We start from the raw sequence: 22,194 nt of genomic DNA, 5'->3' as shown, positions 1-22,194 counted from the left end.
TGTGGTGCCTTATGTTGAGGCCACACAATGCAGAAAAGCTGTGTGTTTTTTGCTTTGGATTTTGCAGCATTTTTTTTGAGCCAAAGCCAGGGGTGGATTTAGCAGAGGGAAGAAACACAAGAGCCTCCTTTAGGCCGGGTTCACACGGAATTTTTTTTGGGTCAGATTTTGACACGGAATGCGCGTCAGAATCTGGCTCAAAAAACTGCCTCCCATTGAAATCAATGGGAGCCAATCATTTCCTTTTTCTTGCGATTGGTTTGTTCCCACTCACAGAAAAAAGAAGCGACCTGCCCTTTCTTCAGGCGGATTCTGTGGCTGATTCAGCCATAGATGTCCGCCTCGTGACACCTCCCTCCCGACTAGGCCCATTCATTTGGGCCTAATCCAGAGCAGAATGCCGCGACTGGATGCCAATGCAGTGCACCGGCATACAGTCACGGCTAGCCATTTTTTGGACCGGAATCTGAGGCAGCCTCCGCGTCAAATACCAGTCCAAAAAACTCATGTGTGAACTTATCCTTATAGTTTAGCTTGAAAAACAGCAGCAAAATCTGCAACAAAAACCATAGCCTTCCTGCAACATTTGGACTCAGCTTTACTCTACCTGAACATGACGGATTCCAAGAAGGGACCAATTTCAATATGGAATGAACACCGATGACACTCGTATAACATCTGAGTGTCTTCTGTCCCCCACTGTCTCCATTCCAATACCACAGAGCAGGATATGACCTTCTCTATAATCATTGGAACAGTAAGGAACATTTGATCCCCCAATGGAGGCGCCTCAGCCTCCACACTCGGTCGTGTGCATGAAGCCTTGAGGATAAAAAAAAACCAAAAAAAACACACCATACTTACTACCTTAAGTGTATACAGTTACTGCTGAGTCTTGAAATTACAAGTGGTTCTAGACTGTGCATTCAATCTTTAAACAGCTAGACAAACAAATGTTTTCTTCTGGATATCTAGCCAAATAAATTCCGGTGGTCATTAGCACCATCTTGTAGTTATCCTATATTTTTTCAGTTTAATGTTACAGTTCTCCATCATTCTGTAGAGTGCTTATAGCTAGAGATACATACATTCAATCGAATATCAGGCCATTCGAGGTATTCAATTACATTCAAATACCACGAGGCAAAGACAGTAAAAATTCGTATCCCCTCCCACCTTCCCTGGCGCATTTTTTGCACCAATAACTGTGCAGTGGAGGTGGGACAGAAACTACGACAACGGAGGCATCGAAAAAAAATCGGAAAAAGGAATTGGCGGCCGAAATCAGGTGACCTCCAATTTAGACGAATGGTGAGTTTAACATTCGATTAATTTGAGAATGTGAACTATGTGACTGTGAGACAGCTCTTTGGGGCTCTATCTGTCGGGATCCCTGTCAGCTTGCGATATGCGCGAGCTGACTTTTTCCCATAGGAATGCATTGACCAGCGTTGATTGGCCAGTGTACAGCATTCGGTCAATCAACGCTGGTTCTGCCGGAGGAGGCGGAGTCTAAGATCTGTCCACAGCAGTATCCACTGTGGTCCGATCTCAGATGTAGCAGTGCTGACACAGCACTGCTACACGGAGAAGCGGCAGAGCTCAGCACACACAGAGATGCAGCAGAGCTGAGTGTGCAGCATGGTTCAAAGCACACTCAGCACTGCTACATCAGATGCAGTTGAGCTGAGTGTGCAGCATGGTTCAGCGCATACTCAACACTACTACATCAGATGCAGCTGAGCTGAGTGTGCAGCTGCATCTGATGTAGCAGTACTGAGTGTGCGCTGAACCACGCTGCACACAACTCACTGCTACATCAGATGCAGCTGAGCTGAGTGTGCAGCTGAACCCTGCTGCACACTCAGCTCTGCTGCATCGGCCAGCACTGCTACATCGGGACGTGCGCTCAGCTCGCCTGCTCCGGAGATGCAGCCGAGCAGAGCGCACGCCCAGCACTGCTACATCGGAGATGAAGCAGAGCTGGCCATTCGCTGAGCTCGGGTATAGCATTCGGCCAATCAACGCTGGTTCTGCCGGTGGAGGCGGAGTCTAAGAGCAGTCCACAGCAGTCTCCATTCTGGTCCGATCTTAGACTCCGCCTCCTCACAGACTAGCCTCCGGCAGAACCAGCGTTGATTGGCCGAATGCCATACTCTGTATGGCATTCAGCCAATCAATGCTGGTCAATGCATTCCTATGGGAAAAAGTCAGCTCGCGCATATCGCAAGCTGACAGGGATCCCGACATAATACAGTGACTTGAGCTTGTTAGAGGCCCCCAGACATGCTTCCCCTGCTGTCCCAGTTGCATTCCAGGGCGTTGGCATAATTTCCTGAGGTGTCATAGTGGACTTGGTGACTCTCCTGAGTCGAATGGTGGGATCCCCTGAAACGAAGCATTTTTCCCCATAGACTATAATGGGGTTCGATATTCGTTCGTGTAGTCAAATATTGAGCGGCTATTCGAAATGAATATTTTACTGTTCGCTCCTCTCTACTTATAGCTATAGTGTAACATCACAGCTTAGGTGGTTGCTCCCGCTGTCTGTCCATCAAAATCTTTTGAAGGTGCCTCATCTGTGCTTCAAGCTCCTGCACCTGAAACAGAAAATACAAAGTGAAGTTCCCATCGGATAGACCTCACCCCCAACTGATTATTTCAGGCAATAGTACAGGATGGGCAACAGTATGACTGTAGAGGGAGCTGTGGTTTACCCCCACTACCCCCAAGGACACTTTTCTCTTTTTGATTTTTACTCCCCACTTTCAAAAACCAACTTTTTTTTACTTTTCCATTCAAAGCCATATGAGAGCTTGTTGAAAGAGAGCTTGTTGTTTAATAATGACGCAACGTAATATTCTGGGAGATGGAATTAAAAAAAAAAAATGAGATGAAATTACGCCATTTTCTTACAAGTTTTATTTTTACATCATTCCGCTGCATTAAAATTGACATTAGCTTTATTCTGCGGTTTGGTACAATCATGGTGGTATTAAATTTACAGAGTTACCAGTTTACATACTTTTTTTGTCATGTTTGTGGGGAAGGTAGCTCGGTCACAGTAGCGGTGAGGACCCTACCAGTCAGAGACTGGGATACAAAAATGTTGCAAACAGATTTATTTTAAAAAAATAGCAAAATAAATAAATCTTCATGTCAGGCACAAGGAGTAAAATAAAATACAGCCTTAACTTCAGGCAAAAACCGTGTGAAACAGAATCCTGCACGTCTGAGCACTAACTAACCATTAAATACTAACTGTACATGGCGCTTACTATCAGCCACACAAATCAACCAAAAAGAGCACAATACCATCTAAGCAGACTCACAGTGTCAGGATAGACCTAGGCACTTTCTCTCGCTCCCAGGATCTGCCCTGAAGTGCAAGCTCTGCAGCCTTTTATGGCCCAGGAAGGAGTCTAGGATCAACACCTGAGCTGAAGCTTACTCCAGACCTGCCCTGGACCACACATATGTCAGAAATCTGGGGGACTACAGCACTTTGCCTGTCACCTTCTCACATATTTTAATATTTTTATACAAATTCTAAATTTTGAAGAATAATAAAATTTGAAGGCTCCAGGCTGCCATGGTAGCAGAATACCTCCCGCGATTAACCCACAAAGTAAATTCTAATGATTAGAGTGCTATGATTAAAATAGCAGAGATTCTGTGGTTATGATACCTGCTCAGATCCTGCTTGCATGCCTCCCAACTTTCAAAGGACAGAAAGAAGGACGGTATGTACGGTGCAATAAACATAGCTCCACCCCCTTCTTCTTTGATGCAGCCCTTTCTCATTCATTTGTCCATGTGCCCCCACACAGTATAATGTTCCTACACAAAAAATAAATGCAACAGCCCAAATCCGTAGTAAAAAGGTAACAAAAGGTTAAGTACAAATCCACTCACTTGATCCCGTTGCTGGTATAACGTAGGTTAATGGATGCAATGCGATCGGTGCTCGGAGATCTCTCCCGGCAGAGACAGGAACAAATGAATGAAAAGTAGCAAGGTCCAGCACGAACGATCAGCCATCCATGTATCATAAAACGTAGCTTTTATTTTACATATAAAAAAAACTTCTGTGCAGACGGGAGGGGCTTTGTTTTTACTTGTGTTTCTTTTATTGTTTAAAAGACTGCAGTTTACCATGCATCCATATGCCATGAGTAAGGGGGCAACCCCGAAACATGTAGGCTGCACATGAAGTTTTTTTATATGTAAGATAAAAGCTACGTTTTATGATACATGGATGGCTGATCGTTCGTGCTGGACCTTGCTACTTTTCATTCATAATGTTCATACAGTCACCCTAAAATTATATGCCCCCATATTATAATGTTCCCCTCCAATTGCCCCACAGAGGGAAACGAGAGGGAAAGCTTAAACTAGGGTATCTGGAGGGGGACATTAAACTGTGGGGGCAGCTGGAGGGGGACATCAAACTGTGGGGGTAGCTGGAGGGGGACATTAAACCATGGGCAGCTGAAGGGGGAAATTAAACTGTGGGGGCTGCTGGAGGGGGACATTAAACCATGAGGCAGCTGGAGAGGTACATTAAACCATGGGGGTAGCTGGAGGGGTCATTAAACCGTGGGGGTAGCTATAGCAGGATATTAAACCATGGAGACAGTTGGAGGAGGACATTAAACTGTGGGGGTATCTGGGGGGTGACATTGAACTGGAGGTAACTAAAGGCGGACATATCTCCCTCTAGCTATTCCCATGGTCTAATGTCCTCCTCCAGTTGCCGCCAGTTTAATGTCCCCTTCACACGGTTTAATGTCCCCTTCCAGCTTGCCCCCAGTTTAATGTCCTGTCCAGCGATCCCCCTCATTGTTTAATGTTCACCTCGGTTTAACATAATAAAACACTGATACTCACTTCTCCTCGCTACCCTGCTTTTCTGTGAGGTCTGTTCTCTCGGACTGTTCAGGGAGCTACAGGTGCGATGTGAGTGATGTCATCACATTGCGCCTGCAGCTCCCAGGACTGGAGTACTCAAGGATGTGCTTCACACATATTGGTGAAGTAGGAGCTGTCTGCGGTTGGGTCTTGCTTCAACACTGTATTTAACTCATCTGCGTCCAGAGAGGATGCAGATGAGTTGATACCGGGATGTACCTGCCGCTGACCAGGACAGTGGGACAGGACCCAGAATCCAGGACTGTCCCCACTGAATCCGGGACGGTTGGGAGATATGTGATTGTGTGCCATATTTAAATGCCTGACATCCACCGTACTAGTACGGCACGTCACAAAGAGATTAAGATTCTTGGCTTTAGAACAAGACCAAGATGGCTTTTCTAGCTGCAGCATATAAACAGAGCTATAGCAAGCTACAAGTAAAAGCCACATATACTTGTTTTGATTAATAGGAAGAGCAGAAAGGGAGCAAAGAGAAGAGGAGAATCTCAGTATGACATAAAATGGTAGCTATGACTATTGCAGCTCAGTTTTTTTTAACCTTCTTCCTGCCACAGCCAGTTTAAACTTAGTGACAGGGTTCCATTTTTCCAAATTTCTAAAGGAAGTGATCTTATTTTAACACTGGTTGGAGAATGTTGATCACTTGGAGTCACTTAAAAACTAAGAGAAAGTGAACGTGACCATTATGAAAGGCATTTGATTTAAGGAAGCACTTAAGAGGTTCAGCAAGAAACTGTGCACTGTGGCCCTTTAACTTAGTTTACCATGTGAGGTATAAGCTATTATTCCATTTTATTGGCTATTTTCAAGTTTACACCAAATATCTATGTTATGAGTTCCAAAGAGTCACCTTGTCCTGTAATGTGGAGATTGCACTCTCCAGTCTGGGCACATGATCTTCTGCAGAATAGTCATCTGTATAATCCCGGACTCTGTAATGAAGGCAGAAAATAGAATTCACATTATGATAAAATTCTCTTCTGATATCATTAGGTTCCTACCTTCACAACTCCTTCATAAGATACACCACAGGCTCGACTAAACCAAGAACTTCTGGATATTGTACTTTTAATTATACAGAATAAAGGTACCAGAGGCATTGTAGGAGCACTCTTTCCTAGGCCCCTGCAAGGTCTTTACAGAACCTTGATAGTGAACCATAACTCACCCAGAGTCCTCTGCACTAAATCGGTCAGGAATGTCTTTGGAGTAACTGAACTGCTGGTCCCTTCGGCTCCGAAATTGTAGAGAAAGAGCATCAAATTGAACATTGTTCCCACATCCTGAGTCCACAAACAAACAAAAAGGAGAGGCCATAAATAAAGTATCATGATAATCTGTTATGTTATACATTCATTGCATCTTTATTGCTACATGTAATATGCCCTGTACCTAGTATCTGAGCATCAGCAGCTATGTGACAATTGTGAGCCATGAAAATATCATCCACAACCTGCTTACCATCACAGCACTCCTTCCAGAAACTTAAATCTACTGCTGGGATATCCTTACATTTCTGCATGCCATGGGGGAAGGAAGCTACAAGAAAGACATCTTTCTGCACATGCTGAATGTTGTCCCCATTGTCACAGAGGATCCGAGCCAGTGAAGTCTGCTTAATCTGGGAAAGTTGAGCTGGAGTGAAGACACCCGGGTTACTATACCAAAATCTGCAGGAACACATTGAAAAGTTAAAATCCAAACATGCGGGTATCATATAAAGGATTTATAGCTCAGAAGTGTTAACACCGTAATGTGGTATTCTTGCTCATTGGAAGCAGCACAATAAAAGCTACATGTGTGTATATAGGGGCAGTATAACTTGTGTATATGCTTGTACATAGAGAGTGGCAGTGGCGGATCCAGGCTTTGCGGGGCCCTGGGCAATTGACTTTGGCAGGGCCCTACTTACTGGGGGGGGGGGGGGGTAAAAATAAAACTCTAAAACAGAATATGTTCAATTTACTGAATGACTGAATGTGCACGGGGGGGCGGGCATTCAGGCTCCGATGTAATCTTCAGCCACGCCTACTCTTCCAGCGATGTCCTCGGGTCCCGTCTAACTAGCTAACTGACATTGATAAAAAATGGTGCGGGTGCATGCGCAGTAGCATGCTGCTTCTACTGCTACTGCGCATGCACCCACACCATTTTTTATCAGTTAGATGGGACCCGAGGACATCGTTGGAAGAGGAGGTGTGGCTGAAGATGACATCAGACCCTGAATGCCCGCCCACCGTGCACGATGGGTAAGTTGAACATATTCTGTTTTAGGGTTTTATTTTAAAACAGGGGGGGTGGTAGTTTAATATAACTTTGAAAAGGCTATTCAGGCATCGGTAAAGTAAAGTAAAAATATGTGGGGCTCTATCATTATGATTTTGCTGATAGATCCCCTATAAGGGCCTCGTGCTTCTAACTGACCGACCCAACCTGCGTTTTGTTTGGTCCGGGCCGCACCGCGGGGCCCTGGGCGGTTGCCCGGCTTGCCCAGCCCTGGATCCGCCCCTGGAGAGTGGTAGTACAGTGGTGAGATTCCAAAATATATAGAAAACATTACTTTAGTAGTTATTTCATTGCACATAGGGAGCAGAATTAAAGTTATTTACATAGAGAGCAAAGTTAGTATATTCTAGTCAGGAACAGTATTACAATAGTAATATTTACAGTGGGCAAACCTCTGAAGATTCCCTTCAGGTTTTTGGTGGTTCAGTCCAAAGATATGTTTTGTGTCAAATAAGTTTGGTACAAACGCGAGCTTGAAACATAGTGTATGACACTGTCGGCGCTCCTAGGACACTATATAGCAATTTCTAATTCTCAAAGGCAAACTTGGCCAAAGTTATGTCAAAGAGAAAGTGACGTGTGTCTATGGGAAACCAGATGGTAAGCAATGGATATAAACTCTGTCAACACTAAGGAGAATTATATTGTGAACGGGGGCACTAAAGAGTATTATATGGTGTGCACTAAGGAGCAGTGATGTAACTAAAGTCTTGTAGGCCCCAGTGCACTTGCTTGCAGGACTTTTCTCTCCTCATTTTTTAAGTGGATTTGGGGATGGAAATCCCGAACATAGATCAGGTGCAGGTGTGAATCTAGCCTTACCCTGTTCCCTCAGTACTTCATGCAGACTCTGGCTGTAGTGATGTTTGCAGCTCAGTGCTAATTAACACCTTCCCGCAGCAGACATCAGCCTGAATTGTGGATCATGAAGAGAACTGTCCAGCTCCACCTCCATCTTCTTCAGGAACAGGTCTTCTTCGCGTCTTCTTCCAGGGGTTGGCTTCAAACTTCTAGGCCTCGGGCAAAGCTGACTGCGCATGCCCGCCGGCCACAAGAAAATGGCCGCTTGCACAGTATTGTAAGCGGCCATTTTCTTGACGCGAAGAAGACCTGTTCCTGAAGAAGATGGAGGTGTAGCTGGAGAGTTCTCTGGCAGCAGTAGGGACGCCCCCAGTGCTGTTTGAGTGCTGGGGACCGCCCCCAGTGCTGCAAGAAAACTCATTTGCATACCAATGAAAACCGGATTATATACCAAATGTTGGCACGGGGAAGACATCTAAAGGTAGAAGATGAATAGGAAAACAAAAAATGGAAGTCGGCACTCCAATTAATATCCAAAAATTAAAATATACTTTTAATGTCCATGATTAAAATGAATTGACAAAAACAGAAGACCAGTGCAAAAACTTGAAAAATACGAAAACAACACAGCATGATGAAAAAATAGACGTGCTCAAAGCATAGATGAACCAGCGTTAGTAGCCTACGCGTTTCAGGGCTTTAGCCCCTTACTCATGGCAGAAGATGAATAGCCTTTCTTAAGGCTATTCTGATATGTTAGGGACAAAAAAATTACTTAATTATAGGATCCCTTTTAGAACAAACTTTGGAATATTCAGATCAAATCCTGCTCCTTTACGAATATGTTTGTTCATCTCCTATAAGGAGAAGTATTATGGTAGCCACAATATATTCTTGTACATAGGGGGCGGTATCATAGTAGTTATATTCTCGCAGATAAGGGCACTATTATAGAAGTTTTATTCTTGTTCATATATGGCAGGACTATAGGAGTTATATTTTTGTATATGATATGTCTTATTATGGAAGTTGTATTCTTTTACATAGAAAGCAGTATTATGGTAGTCATAGTCTTGCACATAGGAGGCAGTTTTTAATCCTAGTGCCATAGAAGGTACTAATATTTTAGCTATATTGCTAACAACTTGTACTAAATTGAAAAAAGGAAGAACATTCTTGATGTCACAGAAGTGGTTTTCATGTCATCACTGAGAGATAACATCATATCTACCTGTCTCCATCTCTGAGTCTTTTAAACTGAGTCACTAGAAGACACATTAATGTAGGTCCAAGCCGACTTCCTGGCACCAAGTCCTCCACAATCAAGGCTGGGAAAAGGTCCACATTTTTTGGTGTCCCATATAAGCTAAAATGTTATTATAAAGACATATAAAAGATCATATACATTGCAAAACATAATATTTCATAATCACATCTATACCACTAGGCATGTGAAAGTGAATATACTGTGTAGTAAAGTATCCAAAACCACAGTTTTGGTTAAACTCAACTCTTAAAATGAATGGCATTTCTTTTTCCTTTTAAAATGATAGGTCATGAATATTAGACTGTGGGGGTCTATCGCTCAGTCCTCCCACCAACAAGCTGCTTGAAGGGAACAGGGCACACTTGAATGGGACAAAATGGCAATAGCAAAGTTGCTTTAAAAATACATGGACCTTTGTAAAGAACAAAGAGGACCCAGCTCTGACACAAGCATCATACACCCTTCAAATTGGTGGTGGTGGTGGGGCCAAGAGTCAGACCCTTACACACCTCCTATTGACATCTTAATTGTGTAGGCCATTAAATTTTAAAAACCTGGATAATCCCTTTAAGGACTATACAAACTTCTGTTTTTTAACTTTTCTGAACCACAATGTACATGGTGATTGATACTACCTAGGAACTGTATATCCGCAATGTCTTCAAAATTATGGGATGTAGAAGTAAGCTGTCACACTTGCGTCAAATATGTCATGGGCATGGTACTGATGTATAACCATGTATAAGAATGACTTCTACAAAGTGTTTATTTACAGTGTGTTTAAAAAAAAATGTTCTCACCTACGAAGCTTCTCCCTTATATCTTCATTCTTAATCTCTTCTTTAAAGTCCTCAAAGTCTTGGGCTGATATGAAATTGCAGAAAACTCTGTAGTCATTGTAAGAAGGAATACCATGGTCTCGGCCACGCTGGATATTAATTGCAGCAAGATCCAAGGATACAGCATGTACAGCAGAGAACAGTTTCTCTGTGAGTTCCAAGTTCAGCAGTTCTGTAGGTACCCTCATCTTTCCAGGAACCCCAAAAAGACCCCTAAGCACTGGATCAATTCCCCCCTCCTTGATCAACCTGAAGGGACTAAAGAAAGCTTTGTGCAATGGGAGATGACCTTGCTCAATGGGTTGAAAGCTTTCATTTAGTCGATAAATAATAGGGTTAATCAATGTATGTCCAAAGCGGAAGGCAGCAGTGGCAAAGGAATTAAAGATCCCACTATTGACACTGGGATTATAGCCTTTATATTCCCCCAACAAGCCCAGACCAGTTTTTCCAAAGATTTTAGGTAGCCAATGTTCATAGGTGATGTGCTGCATTTCAGCACCAACTAATTTTCGGGCTTCATGGTAGATCTTATCCCCATTCCAGTGAGGGTTGAGTTTCAGCAGATGTTCTGCAATGCGATTATGTTCCCGAAACCAGAGGGTGTGCATGGAAGTGAGGCCAAGCTGTTCATTAGCTCGATGGTCTCCTGCAAGGAAGCATGGAACAGAACTTTCTCTTTCATCCCTCATGCACTCTGTTGGAGGTCCATTAGCAAAAGGCATCAAGTGTTTTCCTAAAGTAGGCACCACTTGGCCAACTTTCAGCAAACCTTTCTGGTTACCAAGATCTCTCAGCTCATTGGATTCCTGCTCTGTACTTCCATAAACATTGGAGGCATCCAAGTATGAGGTCAGCATATTAACCTGCTCTCGATAATAAGCAGAATCCATAAGAAGGGAGGTAATTCCACTCCCACAAACTGCACTGGATCGAGCAAAGAACATACATCTTCCACTGCCCCCACGTGGATCATTCTCAGGTATATTAATAGAAAGACAAGGAGGATCATTGGTACAAACTTGGCTACAAGGTGCAGAATCTGAAAACCTGGACATACTGAGGGCTGGGATGGTCTGATCCAGATCATGGTCCAAGAATTGTCCCCATTGCATGAGCATGTGTGTGTACTGAGCATCTGGAGTAATTGTCTCTGATCCAATCAAGGTTGTGGATACCAGACGAGGTAGAGGTAAAGGCAAGACTCCAGACTCTTCCGAGACCCCAAGTCCACGTGGAAGATTAAATCCATTCTGGTATGCGGGTTTAAGAAGGCGCTGGAAAGCAGTGAAGGATGCCCCCCAAGTTGGATGTTGTAGGTTGTTACAGGTGCCGTCATGCATTCGATAATGTTGGTGAAAACACATATCAGAGCAGTTAGGTGCACGTCTGTGAGCAGAACAGCCGGACACATTGGCGATCATGCTAATATATTGAGAGGAGACTAGTTCACTGTAGTGGTAGCCTGCAGAATAAATTCACATAGAAATCAGCCTACAACTTCTGATACTTTGTATCATCAACCACATTCAGCTCCAACAAACCATGTGCAGACTGTGACATAAGGAGGAACAGGTGTGGACTGACCTTTAATCTATATACTACCCTAGAGTCTTTATTGCAGTATCAGGATTATTCTCATACAAGGAATATACTCTAAATTCTCTGCTCCTTAGTTACAGTCTTAAATAACATTGTGGCTACCTGTAACCAGGGTTGTGGAGTTGGAAACGAGGAATAGAAATCAGGGTTTTTAGAAGATAGGGCCAGTTTCTGACTCCAAAATATAATGATCTTAAATTATAGCATTATTGATGTATAATTAATTAGATACATGATTACATATTTACTTTTACATGAAGTTCATCACTTGCTTCTTCGTGAATTAGAAGATCTTTACTATGTCTGTCTGAGCATGGCAGCCAGCCATTTATGAAGTCAGAGCAGGAATAGGAATCTGACTATGGGAAAATGGAGGAGTAGGTACTTTGGTCTAACCACCGCTTGGGGAATCTCCTTATATACATTATACAGTATTACGTAAAGTGGCAACTCAAGGTAGCTATTAGAGATGAGCGAACGGCGTTCGATCGAATTGATATTCGATTGAATATCAGGCCGAGGTGTTTGATTCTAATCGAACACCAGGTGGCAAACTCACTAAAAATTTGATTCCCCTCTCACAGCTCTGCTTCATCGCCCACTTAATACTGCACACTCAGAGCTGGACTGCTAAAATTGGCCAGCTCTGCACTACTCCCAACCATCCCTCCATGTACTCCTCCTGTCATACACATCTCGTATGTAGCAAAGCTCAGCACACACTCAGCTCTACTACATCTCTACAACAAAGTGTATAGATGTAGCAGAGCTGAGTGTGTGCTGAGTTCTGTTACACCAGAGATGTGTGTGACCGGAGGAGCAGCTGGAGGGATGGTTGGGTGTAGTGCAGAGCTCTTTCGTCTCCAGTGTCCGCAGTAGCTGGGCTAACCGCACGGTCTCTGCTATATCTCGCTATAGAAATGCATTGACCAGTGTTGATTGGCCACTGTACGGGCATTCGGCCAATCAACGCTGGTCAGTGCATTCCTATGGGAAAAAGTTAGCTCCGGCATATCGCAAGCTGACAGGGATAATAAAGGTACTTGATGCCCCCAGACATGCTTCCCCTGCTGTCCCAGTTGCTTTCCAGGGTGTTGGCATCATTTCCTGGGGTGTCTTAGTGGACTTGGTGACTCTCCTGAGTCGAATGGTGGGATCCCCTGTAGCGAAGCATTTTCTCCCATAGACTATAATGGGGTTAGATATTCGTTCGAATAGTCAAATATTGAGATGCTATTCGTAACGAATATCGAATCTCAAACATTTTACTGTTCGCTCATCTCTAGTAGCTATATTTTATCAATTAAGGTCATATGAAAGAAAGCACAGGATTTGAGGTCCAGTATCAGTAAAATGGAGTTATGAATTCTGTTAGGATATATGGTGTAGTTATTGGGACCACAAAAAAACCTGTCTTTAAACGTCTTAAAAATATATATATGTAACATAATAAAGTGTGCAACATAATAATCATGTAACTGCCATGTCATGTAACTGGATTACGTTTACTGTAGGGTGTGGTAATTTAACCCTTTAACATTTATAGTAGGAAAGTTTAAAAAAGAAAAAAAAAACTAGCGAGTAAAGCAAAACATCTCATCTTATATACTATAAATTCAACAGCACTCAGAAAAGAACAATTTTTTTACAAGAGCTGGTCAAAGTATAAAAAAATACCACTGGATATTAATTTTCTATGACTCTTGCTAATGATTTGCATTTTATGACCAAGAATCAAGATTATCGACATTTATTTAATAAATTATTTACTGAGCTAAAACTATATACAGTCACTATTTACTTGTAGTGTTGAGATCTTCAGGAAGTCCTTGATGCACATGTTCCTCTATGAGTTGCAAAGTCATCTCTAGGATTTCTGCTGCCTTTACTGTTTCGATAACTTGAGGATCCCTAGGATAACGGGCAAGGGCCATGAGATCGCTGGGTGACTTGGGGAGCCTGTGTAGAGAAAATATAGCAAAAACTTGGTATGAAGCCTATGAGAGAGAGGACAGGCAGTCGACCCATATTATATGCTTTGGAAGTGAATCCCAAAAGGAAAAGATGTACTCTCATATGCATTAATTCTTCACCCAGCAACTCTCCTACCAGCTGAATAGATGTGTGTGGGTGGAGCTGAAGCTGGTGTTGACACTATGTATAGCCTCTTGTAAGGACATCTCCACATAGGCATCCCCAATGTGCACCATGTCTGACGGAAACAGATTTCACCATTGTATGAAAAGTATTTTTGAAGAGACAAAAGGAACACACTTTGGGTGCTGGACAATCTTACCTTGAGGTTGTACGTAGAGCTGTACCGACACTGAACTCACCCCCATCGAACTTGTAGCATGACACTCATACTGGCCCCCATCACTCTCGCTTACCCTCAGGATCTGGAGGGTCCCAGATTCCTGAATTATGTGCCTTCCATCATTTGGCAGCTCATCTCCTGATGAGAAATTAGCAGAATGTCAAACAATAGCGCATTTCTAAATTGTAAATCATTCTGAATGGAAGGTTACCAAGATGCATAAGGGACCATGTCCTTCACAATGTAATGAGTAGAAACTTTTTTTTTTCCAAAACACAAAAACAGCAAAACATATCTAAGGAAGAGCAGAGGCAGAGACACAGTAAACACAACATCTCTAAATTAGAGATGAGCGAACACTAAAATGTTCGAGGTTTGAAATCCGATTCGAACAGCCACTCACTGTTCGAGTGTTCGAACGGGTTTCGAACCCCATTATAGCCTATGGGGAACATATACTCGTTAAGGGGGAAACCCAAATCCGTCTCAGGAGGGTCACCAAGTCCACTATGATACCACAGGAAATGATGCCAGCACCTCTGGAATGACACTGGGACAGCAGGGGAAGCATGTCTGGGGGCATCTAACACACCAAAGACCCTCTATTACCCCAACATCACAGCCTAACAACTACACACTTTCCACATTCAAAAAAACCTCTATCAAAGTGGGAAAATACCTGGAAACCTTCTTTACCCCCCCAAATGGATGGACACAAACCCCAATTTAAGCTCAACAAACAGTAACAACCACCCCTTTAAATCACGTTCCCCATGACAACCACAAATGGAATAGGCAATGGGAATTCCAAAAGCCCTCACCCTTAACTGTCATTTTGAGTGTGTGTGTGTGTGTGTGTGTGTGTGATGTGGTAAGACCTTCCAAAATTCACTTTTCTAGCCCTTAACATGAGCCCTTCCAAACAAAGTTACAGGACCTTAAGCTGAGCTACCAGCAGAGATTGAGGCCCTTGGCATGAGTAGAGCCTTGCACCAGCAGTGTTTTTGGCCCTTAGGGTGAGTTGAGCCTTGTACCAGCGTGTGTCCCTTAACATCAGGCGGGCCCTAAGTTCTGCGCTTTGCACAAAAGTTCCACATTAACTAGGCTGAATGGTACAAACCTTAGTAGGCCCGAGAACCAGGAACAGGTCTTGCAATGGCTGTCGGATAACGCTTAAAGCACATTATCTACCAGCCAGTCAGCCTCTACCTCCTCTCCTCCTCTTACCCAACAGTCTTGTCCTCCTTCCACCCAAAATTCCCAATCTTCCCAGAACAATAACCCCAATTGTTCCTGCTCCCCAGAGCTGTTCTCCCTTCCTTTGACTGTACCGCAACCTGCCCCTCCATTTCGCGATTCCACGGACCTAACAGACGAGTATCTGTGTCCAGATGCTCAAACACTAGAGTCTCAAGGGGCCACACGCTGGCTCATTGGTTAGCACTGCAGCCTTGCAGCGCTGGAGTCCTGGTGTTCAAATCCCGCCAAGGGCATAAAACCATCTGCAAGGAGTTTGTATGTTCTCCCCGTGTTTGCATGGATTTCCATCCCATATTCCAAAAAAGACATAATGATAGGGAAAAATGTACATTGTGAGCTCTATGTGGGGCTCACAATCTACATATAAAAAAACCCAAAAAACACTAGAGTCTCCTCCATCTCCGGTCGATTTGGTGGCGGATGACCAGCAACCCACCCTCATCGACGACGATGAAACTCAGTTGCTGTCAGGGCAGCCAGTTGACATGCGCATTGTGCAGGAGGAGGAGGTGAGACAGGAGTTGGAAGAGGAGGTGGTGGACGATGAGGACACTGACCCCACCTGGACAAGGCGGATGTCAAGCGGGGAAAGTAGTGTGGATGTTGAGGCAGGTGCAGCACCAAAAAGGGTAGCTAGAGGCAGAGGTCAGCAGCTTAGGCGAAGCCAGGCCACACCCGGAATCTCCCAAGATGTTCCAGTTTGTACCCAGCCCCGAAAAACTCCCGCCTCGAGGGCACGTTTCTCGAAGGTGTGGAGTTTTTTCAAGGAATGCGCCGAGGACAGATATAGTGTTGTCTGCACAATTTGCCTCTCGAAATCGAGTAGGGGCTCTGAGAAGAGCAACCTGTCCACCACTTCAATGCACCGTCATTTGGAATCCAAGCACTGGAATCAGTGGCAGGCAGCAACGGCAGGACAAACGTCGCCCGCTGTTCATGCCACTGCCTCTGCTCACAGTGCTGGTGATGCACCCCAGAGGACGAGCCAGGACATCACTTCATCTGCCTCCGCCACTTTGTTGACTTCTCCCTCATCCTCCCCTGTTCCTGTCTTATCTCCTTCTCCTGCACCATCAAAGGCACCATCAGGCGCTTCTTTACAACAACCCACCATCTCTCAGACATTGGAGCGCCGGCAGAAATACACCGCTAACCACCCACCCGCGCAAGCCTTGAACGCCAACATCGCTAAACTGCTGGCCCAGGAGATGTTGGCGTTCCGGCTTGTTGAAACTCCCGCCTTCTCTGACCTGATGGCAACTGTGGCACCTCGCTATGCTGTCACAACTTCTCCCGGTGTGGTGTCCCCGCCTTGCACCAGCACGTGTCACTCAACATCAGGTGGGCCCTTAGTTCCGCGCTTTGCTGCAAGGTCCACTTGACCACCGACACTTGGACAAGCGCCTGTGGTCAGGGATGCTGCTTATCTTTAAGGACAGGCAGGGTGAATGTGGTGGAGTCTGGTCCCGGGGTGCAAACTGAGGTACCCTATCTCCTCTCCCAGGCCAAAATTCATGGCAGGAGTAGACTGAAACCCTACGACGCTGCAACCTCCACCCCAGCTACTAGCGGCAAACGCTAAAACACTGGCGTGGAGACATCAGCTGGCCGTGCTGAAGCTCATCAGCTTGGGGGACAGACAGCACAGTGCCTCCGAGGTCAGGGATGCCATCCTGGCTGAGATGGCATTTTTTTCCCCTGCTACACCTGGGGCCTGGCATATTTGCGCTTACCTCCACCCCAGCTACTAGCGGCAAAAGCTAAAACACTGCCGTGGGGTGACGTCAGCAGGCCGTGCTGAAGCTCATCAGCTTGGGGGACGGACAGCACACTGCCTCCGAGGTCAGGGATGTCATCCTGGCTGAGATGGCAATGTTTTTTTCCCTGCTACACCTGGGGCCTGGCATTTTTGCGCCTGTGATAATGGCTGGAACCTGGTAGCGGCTCTGGAGCTTGCCAACCTCCAACACGTTCCATGTTTGGCCCACGTCTAACTTAGTGGTGCAACGTTTTTTGAAAGCATTCCCAAATGTACCGAAGCTCCTGGTGAAAATGCAGCGCTTGTGTGCCCACTTTTGCAAGTGTACAGGAGCCGCTGCTAACCTCAAAACACTCCAGCAAGGCCTACATCTGCCTGATGTCCACACACGCTGAAACGCTACATACCATATCTTGACCAGAGTGTGTGAGCTGCACAGACCTTTGATGGAGTTCCATCTACAAAACCCAAGGGTTCCTCAAAGTCAGCTCCCAAAGTTTCTGCACCATGAGTTTCCAGGGGTGGCAGAGTTATGGCTAGAGGCAGAGGCATGGATAGGGATGATGTCTAGGGGCAAAAGCAGTGTGGATGTGGAGGCAAGCTAAGCAGAAAAAACTGGGGGTACAAGCAGAGGCATGGACTGGGGTGATATCTAGGGGCAAAAGCAGTGTGGATGTGGAGGCAAGCTAAGCAGCAAAAACTGGGGGTACAAGCTGAGGCATGGATTGGGGTGATGTCTAGGGGCAAAAGCAGTGTGGATGTGGAGGCAAGCTAAGCAGGGAAAAAGGTGGCTAGAGGCAAAGGGATGTCCAGAGGCAGAAGACAGCTGCATGACAGAAGCTAGACCTGAGCCAGCAAGGCCCAAGATGCCCTCTTTTCTAGCTTCCTTAGAAAAATTCCCCCATCGAGGCCACGTTCCTCGCTGGGGGAGATAATTTCTAAATGTATAGGTCGAGGACAAATGGAGTGTGGTTTACACACTTTGCAATGCGACTCCCTATCTCCCAGGCCTTTCATTCCAAGCTAAAGTACAGCGCAACCCACCCACATGCCCAAGGCTTTAACGGCCTCATCTCAAAAATTCTGGCCCAGGAGATGTTGGGGTCCCGGCTTGTGGACACTCTGCCCTTTTTGGGCCTGCTGGCTACTGCGCCACCTCACTGTGCCGTCCACACCAGCACTTTTCCCCAAACATGAGGCGGTCCCTAAGTTCAGCGCTTTGCCCAAAAGTTCCACGTGACCAGCTACGAATGGACAAGTGCATGCGGACAGGGATGCTACCTTTCAATCTTGGCACAGTGGTTGAATGTACTTGAGGCATGAACCGGGTCGCAAAATGTGGTGGACTGACTTGTCTCCCCACACAACATTCCTGGGAGGAGGGCTGAAACACCACCCTCCTCCTCCGCCGTTAAGTGGACCCCAGCTACGAGCTGGAAACGCTGCAACACTGGTGTGGGGAGACGTCAGCACGCCATGTGAAGCTCATCAGCTTGGGGGACAGACAGCACACTGCCTACAAAGTGAGTCATGCCATCCTCAATGACACGGCAATGTGGTTTTGGCCACTGCACCTGGGCCCAGGCATGTTGTCATGTGTGATAATGGCCGTAACCTGGGATTGGCTCTGTAGCTTGGCAGCCCGCAACATGTTCCATGCCTGGGCCACGTTTTTAACTCATTGCTGCTAATCTTTTTAAAAAAGTACCCCAATGTTCCAGAGCTACTGGTGAAAGTGCGGCGCTTGTGCGGATAGTTTTGAAATTCTATAGTTGCCGCCGCTAGCCTCTATGCACTCCTACAACGCCGGTATCTGCCCGAACAACGGCTGTTGTGCAACGTCTCCACACTGCTGGAACTAAACATATCATCTCTTGAGCAGAGTGTGTGAGCAGCACAGACCTTTGATGGAGTTCCAACTGCAAAACCCTAGGATTCGTCAAAGTCAGCTCCCTCAGTTGCTCAACCATGAGTGGCCATGGTTGGCAGACTTATGTGAAATCCTATCCCATCCATTGCACTGGACACGAAACATTAGCATGCGCTCATCACAACTCCGGATATGGCAGCTGCGTTCAGCAGGGTGCAGGGTACAACACAGACCAAGCCCGAGCACCAGGAACAGGTGTTAGAAATACTGCAGCATCCACCATTTCCTTCCAATTTTGTGGTTGTGGACCTGCCACTGACGTTTCTGGACCTCAGTGAAGATGATGAGACACAGTTGCCATCAGGGAAAGCTGTGGTCATGTGCGGTTTGAAGTAAGGGGACAGTGCGCAATTGGAAGAGGAGTTGGTGGATGACGAGGCCACCAACCCCACATGGACAGGGGTGATGTTTAGGGGCTAAAACAGTGTAGATGTGTAGGGTGCATGCAACCCCAATATAGTCTTTGAATTCCCAGTCAGAAAATGGCACTATATACCAGTAGCAACAATTGTGGGTGTATATAGCCCCAATTCTATTGCTAGGGGACTTGCTGGGTATTTCTGGGGTGAAGGTGGGGGGCACACCGTTGGAACGTGGATCGGGGGTATATATAGGGTATACGGGAATACACTGTCAGTGTATTCCATTCAGGATCCTGGGAAAGCTGGGTTGCGGTGATTGAGCCCGTCAGTGCCACGTTACACTGACAAGCTTCTCCCTGGAATTTAGCTCTTACAAGAGCTGTTGGTTGTCTTCTCCTTCCTATCCTAGCCTGTCCCTGCCTACCCAGAATCTAAGCCCTAGCTAACTGGACGGAAACTTCCGTCCCCGGTGAATTTCAAGCTCAGAATGACGCAAACCTGGGCGGCGCTGTTCTTTTAAATCAGAGGTCACATGTTTTCGGCAGCCAATGGGTTTTTCCTACTTTTTTCAACGTCACCGGTGTCGTAGTTCCTGTCCCACCTACCCTGCGCTGTTATTGGAGCAAAAAAGGCGCCAGGGAAGGTGGGAGGGGAATCAAGTAATGGCGCACTTTACCACACGGTGTTCGATTCGAACATGGCGAACAGCGTGATATCCGATCGAACATGTGTTCGATAGAACACTGTTCGCTCATGTCTACTCTAGATATGTTAGATCAAGAAAAGAATTGGAAGCAAATATGTTGGTGTAAGGACAACATAGAGAGCAGCATCATTCCACAGGCAATTGGAAAAGATGTAATTCTTGGAGAAGAGGTGGACTATGAACCTTATGCCAAAAACAAGTACCAAAAATAAAAATAAAACTTCACCTTTATTTTTTTGCAGATAAAAAACAACAAAAAAGGTAAAAACACATCTCCGGCAAACCAGGCAATGGAAACGCCAGATTTTTACTGGGTGTGCACTAGCCTTTGTGCCACATCCCCTCGGAGGGTAGGAAAAGTATGGGCGAGTAAATGTAGTTTAAATTCACCTATTCAGCCCTTTTACTAAGAAATACTACCTCCCTACAATATACAAAGTATGTCCGGAGTATATTGGAACTGAATTCAAAATAGTTCAACCTCCAAAACCCAATATTATAGTGCAAATAGTGGGAGTATCCACTTCCTCCCTGAGGATACTGGCCTAACGCCACACCAACAGGAAGGGATAGCGGAAAAACTACACCACTGGGTATGGAGGATTCAGTCCATAGCTCCCAGACATACATATAACTACTGCAACTTTACCCTACGCGTTTCGTCTCATGCGAGACTCCTCAGGGGTATATAGTATGTCAATTTGTTGCAAACAAGTGGCATAAGCCACACAATAGTGCAAGTGTCTGGCGGTACGATGCACTGACCGCCGGCAGGACCGCTCCACAGACCGCTCCAATTGCAACAAATTGACATACTATATACCCCTGAGGAGTCTCGCATGAGACGAAACGCGTAGGGTAAAGTTGCAGTAGTTATATGTATGTCTGGGAGCTATGGACTGAATCCTCCATACCCAGTGGTGTAGTTTTTCCGCTATCCCTTCCTGTTGGTGTGGCGTTAGGCCAGTATCCTCAGGGAGGAAGTGGATACTCCCACTATTTGCACTATAATATTGGGTTTTGGAGGTTGAACTATTTTGAATTCAGTTCCAATATACTCCGGACATACTTTGTATATTGTAGGGAGGTAGTATTTCTTAGTAAAAGGGCTGAATAGGTGAATTTAAACTACATTTACTCGCCCATACTTTTCCTACCCTCCGAGGGGATGTGGCACAAAGGCTAGTGCACACCCAGTAAAAATCTGGCGTTTCCATTGCCTGGTTTGCCGGAGATGTGTTTTTACCTTTTTTGTTGTTTTTTATCTGCAAAAAAATAAAGGTGAAGTTTTATTTTTATTTTTGGTACTTGTTTTTGGGATCACTCTCCCTTCAGTGAATTTTGTATAAAGAAAAGTACTAGACATTGAGAAGTCAGTGAATTTATGAACCTTATGCAGTTAGGCAGAGATTGTACAGCACCAGATTCAGTTAATCCAAGCACTCCTTTAGGACACTATTTATTGGTAGCAAGGACGCATTATGTGTGAAATCTTACAATGTATATATTTATATATAACTAGCTGGTACCCGCGACTTCGTCTGCAGTGACTGTAGAAATTGGTATAAACAGGTGTGGGTAAGGTTTTCGTACTGTGTATAAGGGATGGGATATGAAATGTAACTTTGTATCTTGTTTTTGCTGTAATTCAGAGAATACGTGAGACTTTTGTGTTGAAGTTAATTTGTATTTGAGCTGCTATACGGTGTTGTGAGAAACTTTACATAGTGACTTTGGGACAGAGGTATTTGAAGTTAACCCTTTCCCGTCGATGGCATTTTTTGATTTTGGTTTTTCATTTTTGACTCCCTTCCTTCTAAACCCCATAACTTTTTTATTTCTCCGCTCCCAGAGTCATATGAGGTCTTAATTTTTCTTGGGACAAATTTTTCTTCATGATGCCGCCATTAATTATTCTATATAATGTACTGGGAAGCAGGTAAAAAAAATTCTGAATGGGGTGGATTTGACAAAAAAATGCATTTCTGCGACTTTCTTAGGGGCTTTGGTTTTACGGCGTTCACTGTGCAACCAAAATGACATGTCCCCTGTATTCTGTGTTTCGTTACGATTCCGGGGATACCAAATTTATATGGTTTTATTTACATTTTGACCCCTTAAAAAAATCCA

The 22,194-nt window shown here is 45.0% G+C and overlaps 1 protein-coding gene across 2 annotated transcripts in view; it reads right to left on the bottom strand.

Annotated features, from left to right (window-relative positions):
• Positions 1-2,440: 2,440 nt before the first annotated feature.
• The window catches only part of LOC142208451 (peroxidasin homolog), a 41,101-nt gene continuing 21,347 nt past the window's right edge, over positions 2,441-22,194 (bottom strand). For both annotated transcript variants that reach the window (XM_075276963.1, XM_075276964.1), the window contains 9 exons: positions 14,027-14,185; positions 13,840-13,942; positions 13,532-13,689; positions 10,090-11,593; positions 9,254-9,388; positions 6,397-6,605; positions 6,104-6,218; positions 5,786-5,867; positions 2,441-2,600 (listed from right to left, as the gene is read on the bottom strand). In XM_075276963.1, the coding sequence (XP_075133064.1) occupies positions 2,520-2,600; positions 5,786-5,867; positions 6,104-6,218; positions 6,397-6,605; positions 9,254-9,388; positions 10,090-11,593; positions 13,532-13,689; positions 13,840-13,942; positions 14,027-14,185 (2,546 nt within the window). In that variant the 3' untranslated portion in view covers positions 2,441-2,519. The remainder of the gene's footprint in view (positions 2,601-5,785; positions 5,868-6,103; positions 6,219-6,396; positions 6,606-9,253; positions 9,389-10,089; positions 11,594-13,531; positions 13,690-13,839; positions 13,943-14,026; positions 14,186-22,194) is intronic.

This window comes from Leptodactylus fuscus, chromosome 6 (genome assembly GCF_031893055.1).
Source record: "Leptodactylus fuscus isolate aLepFus1 chromosome 6, aLepFus1.hap2, whole genome shotgun sequence".
NCBI classification, from domain to species: Eukaryota; Metazoa; Chordata; class Amphibia; order Anura; family Leptodactylidae; genus Leptodactylus; species Leptodactylus fuscus.
This window is presented reverse-complemented; position numbering and strand designations above follow the sequence as displayed.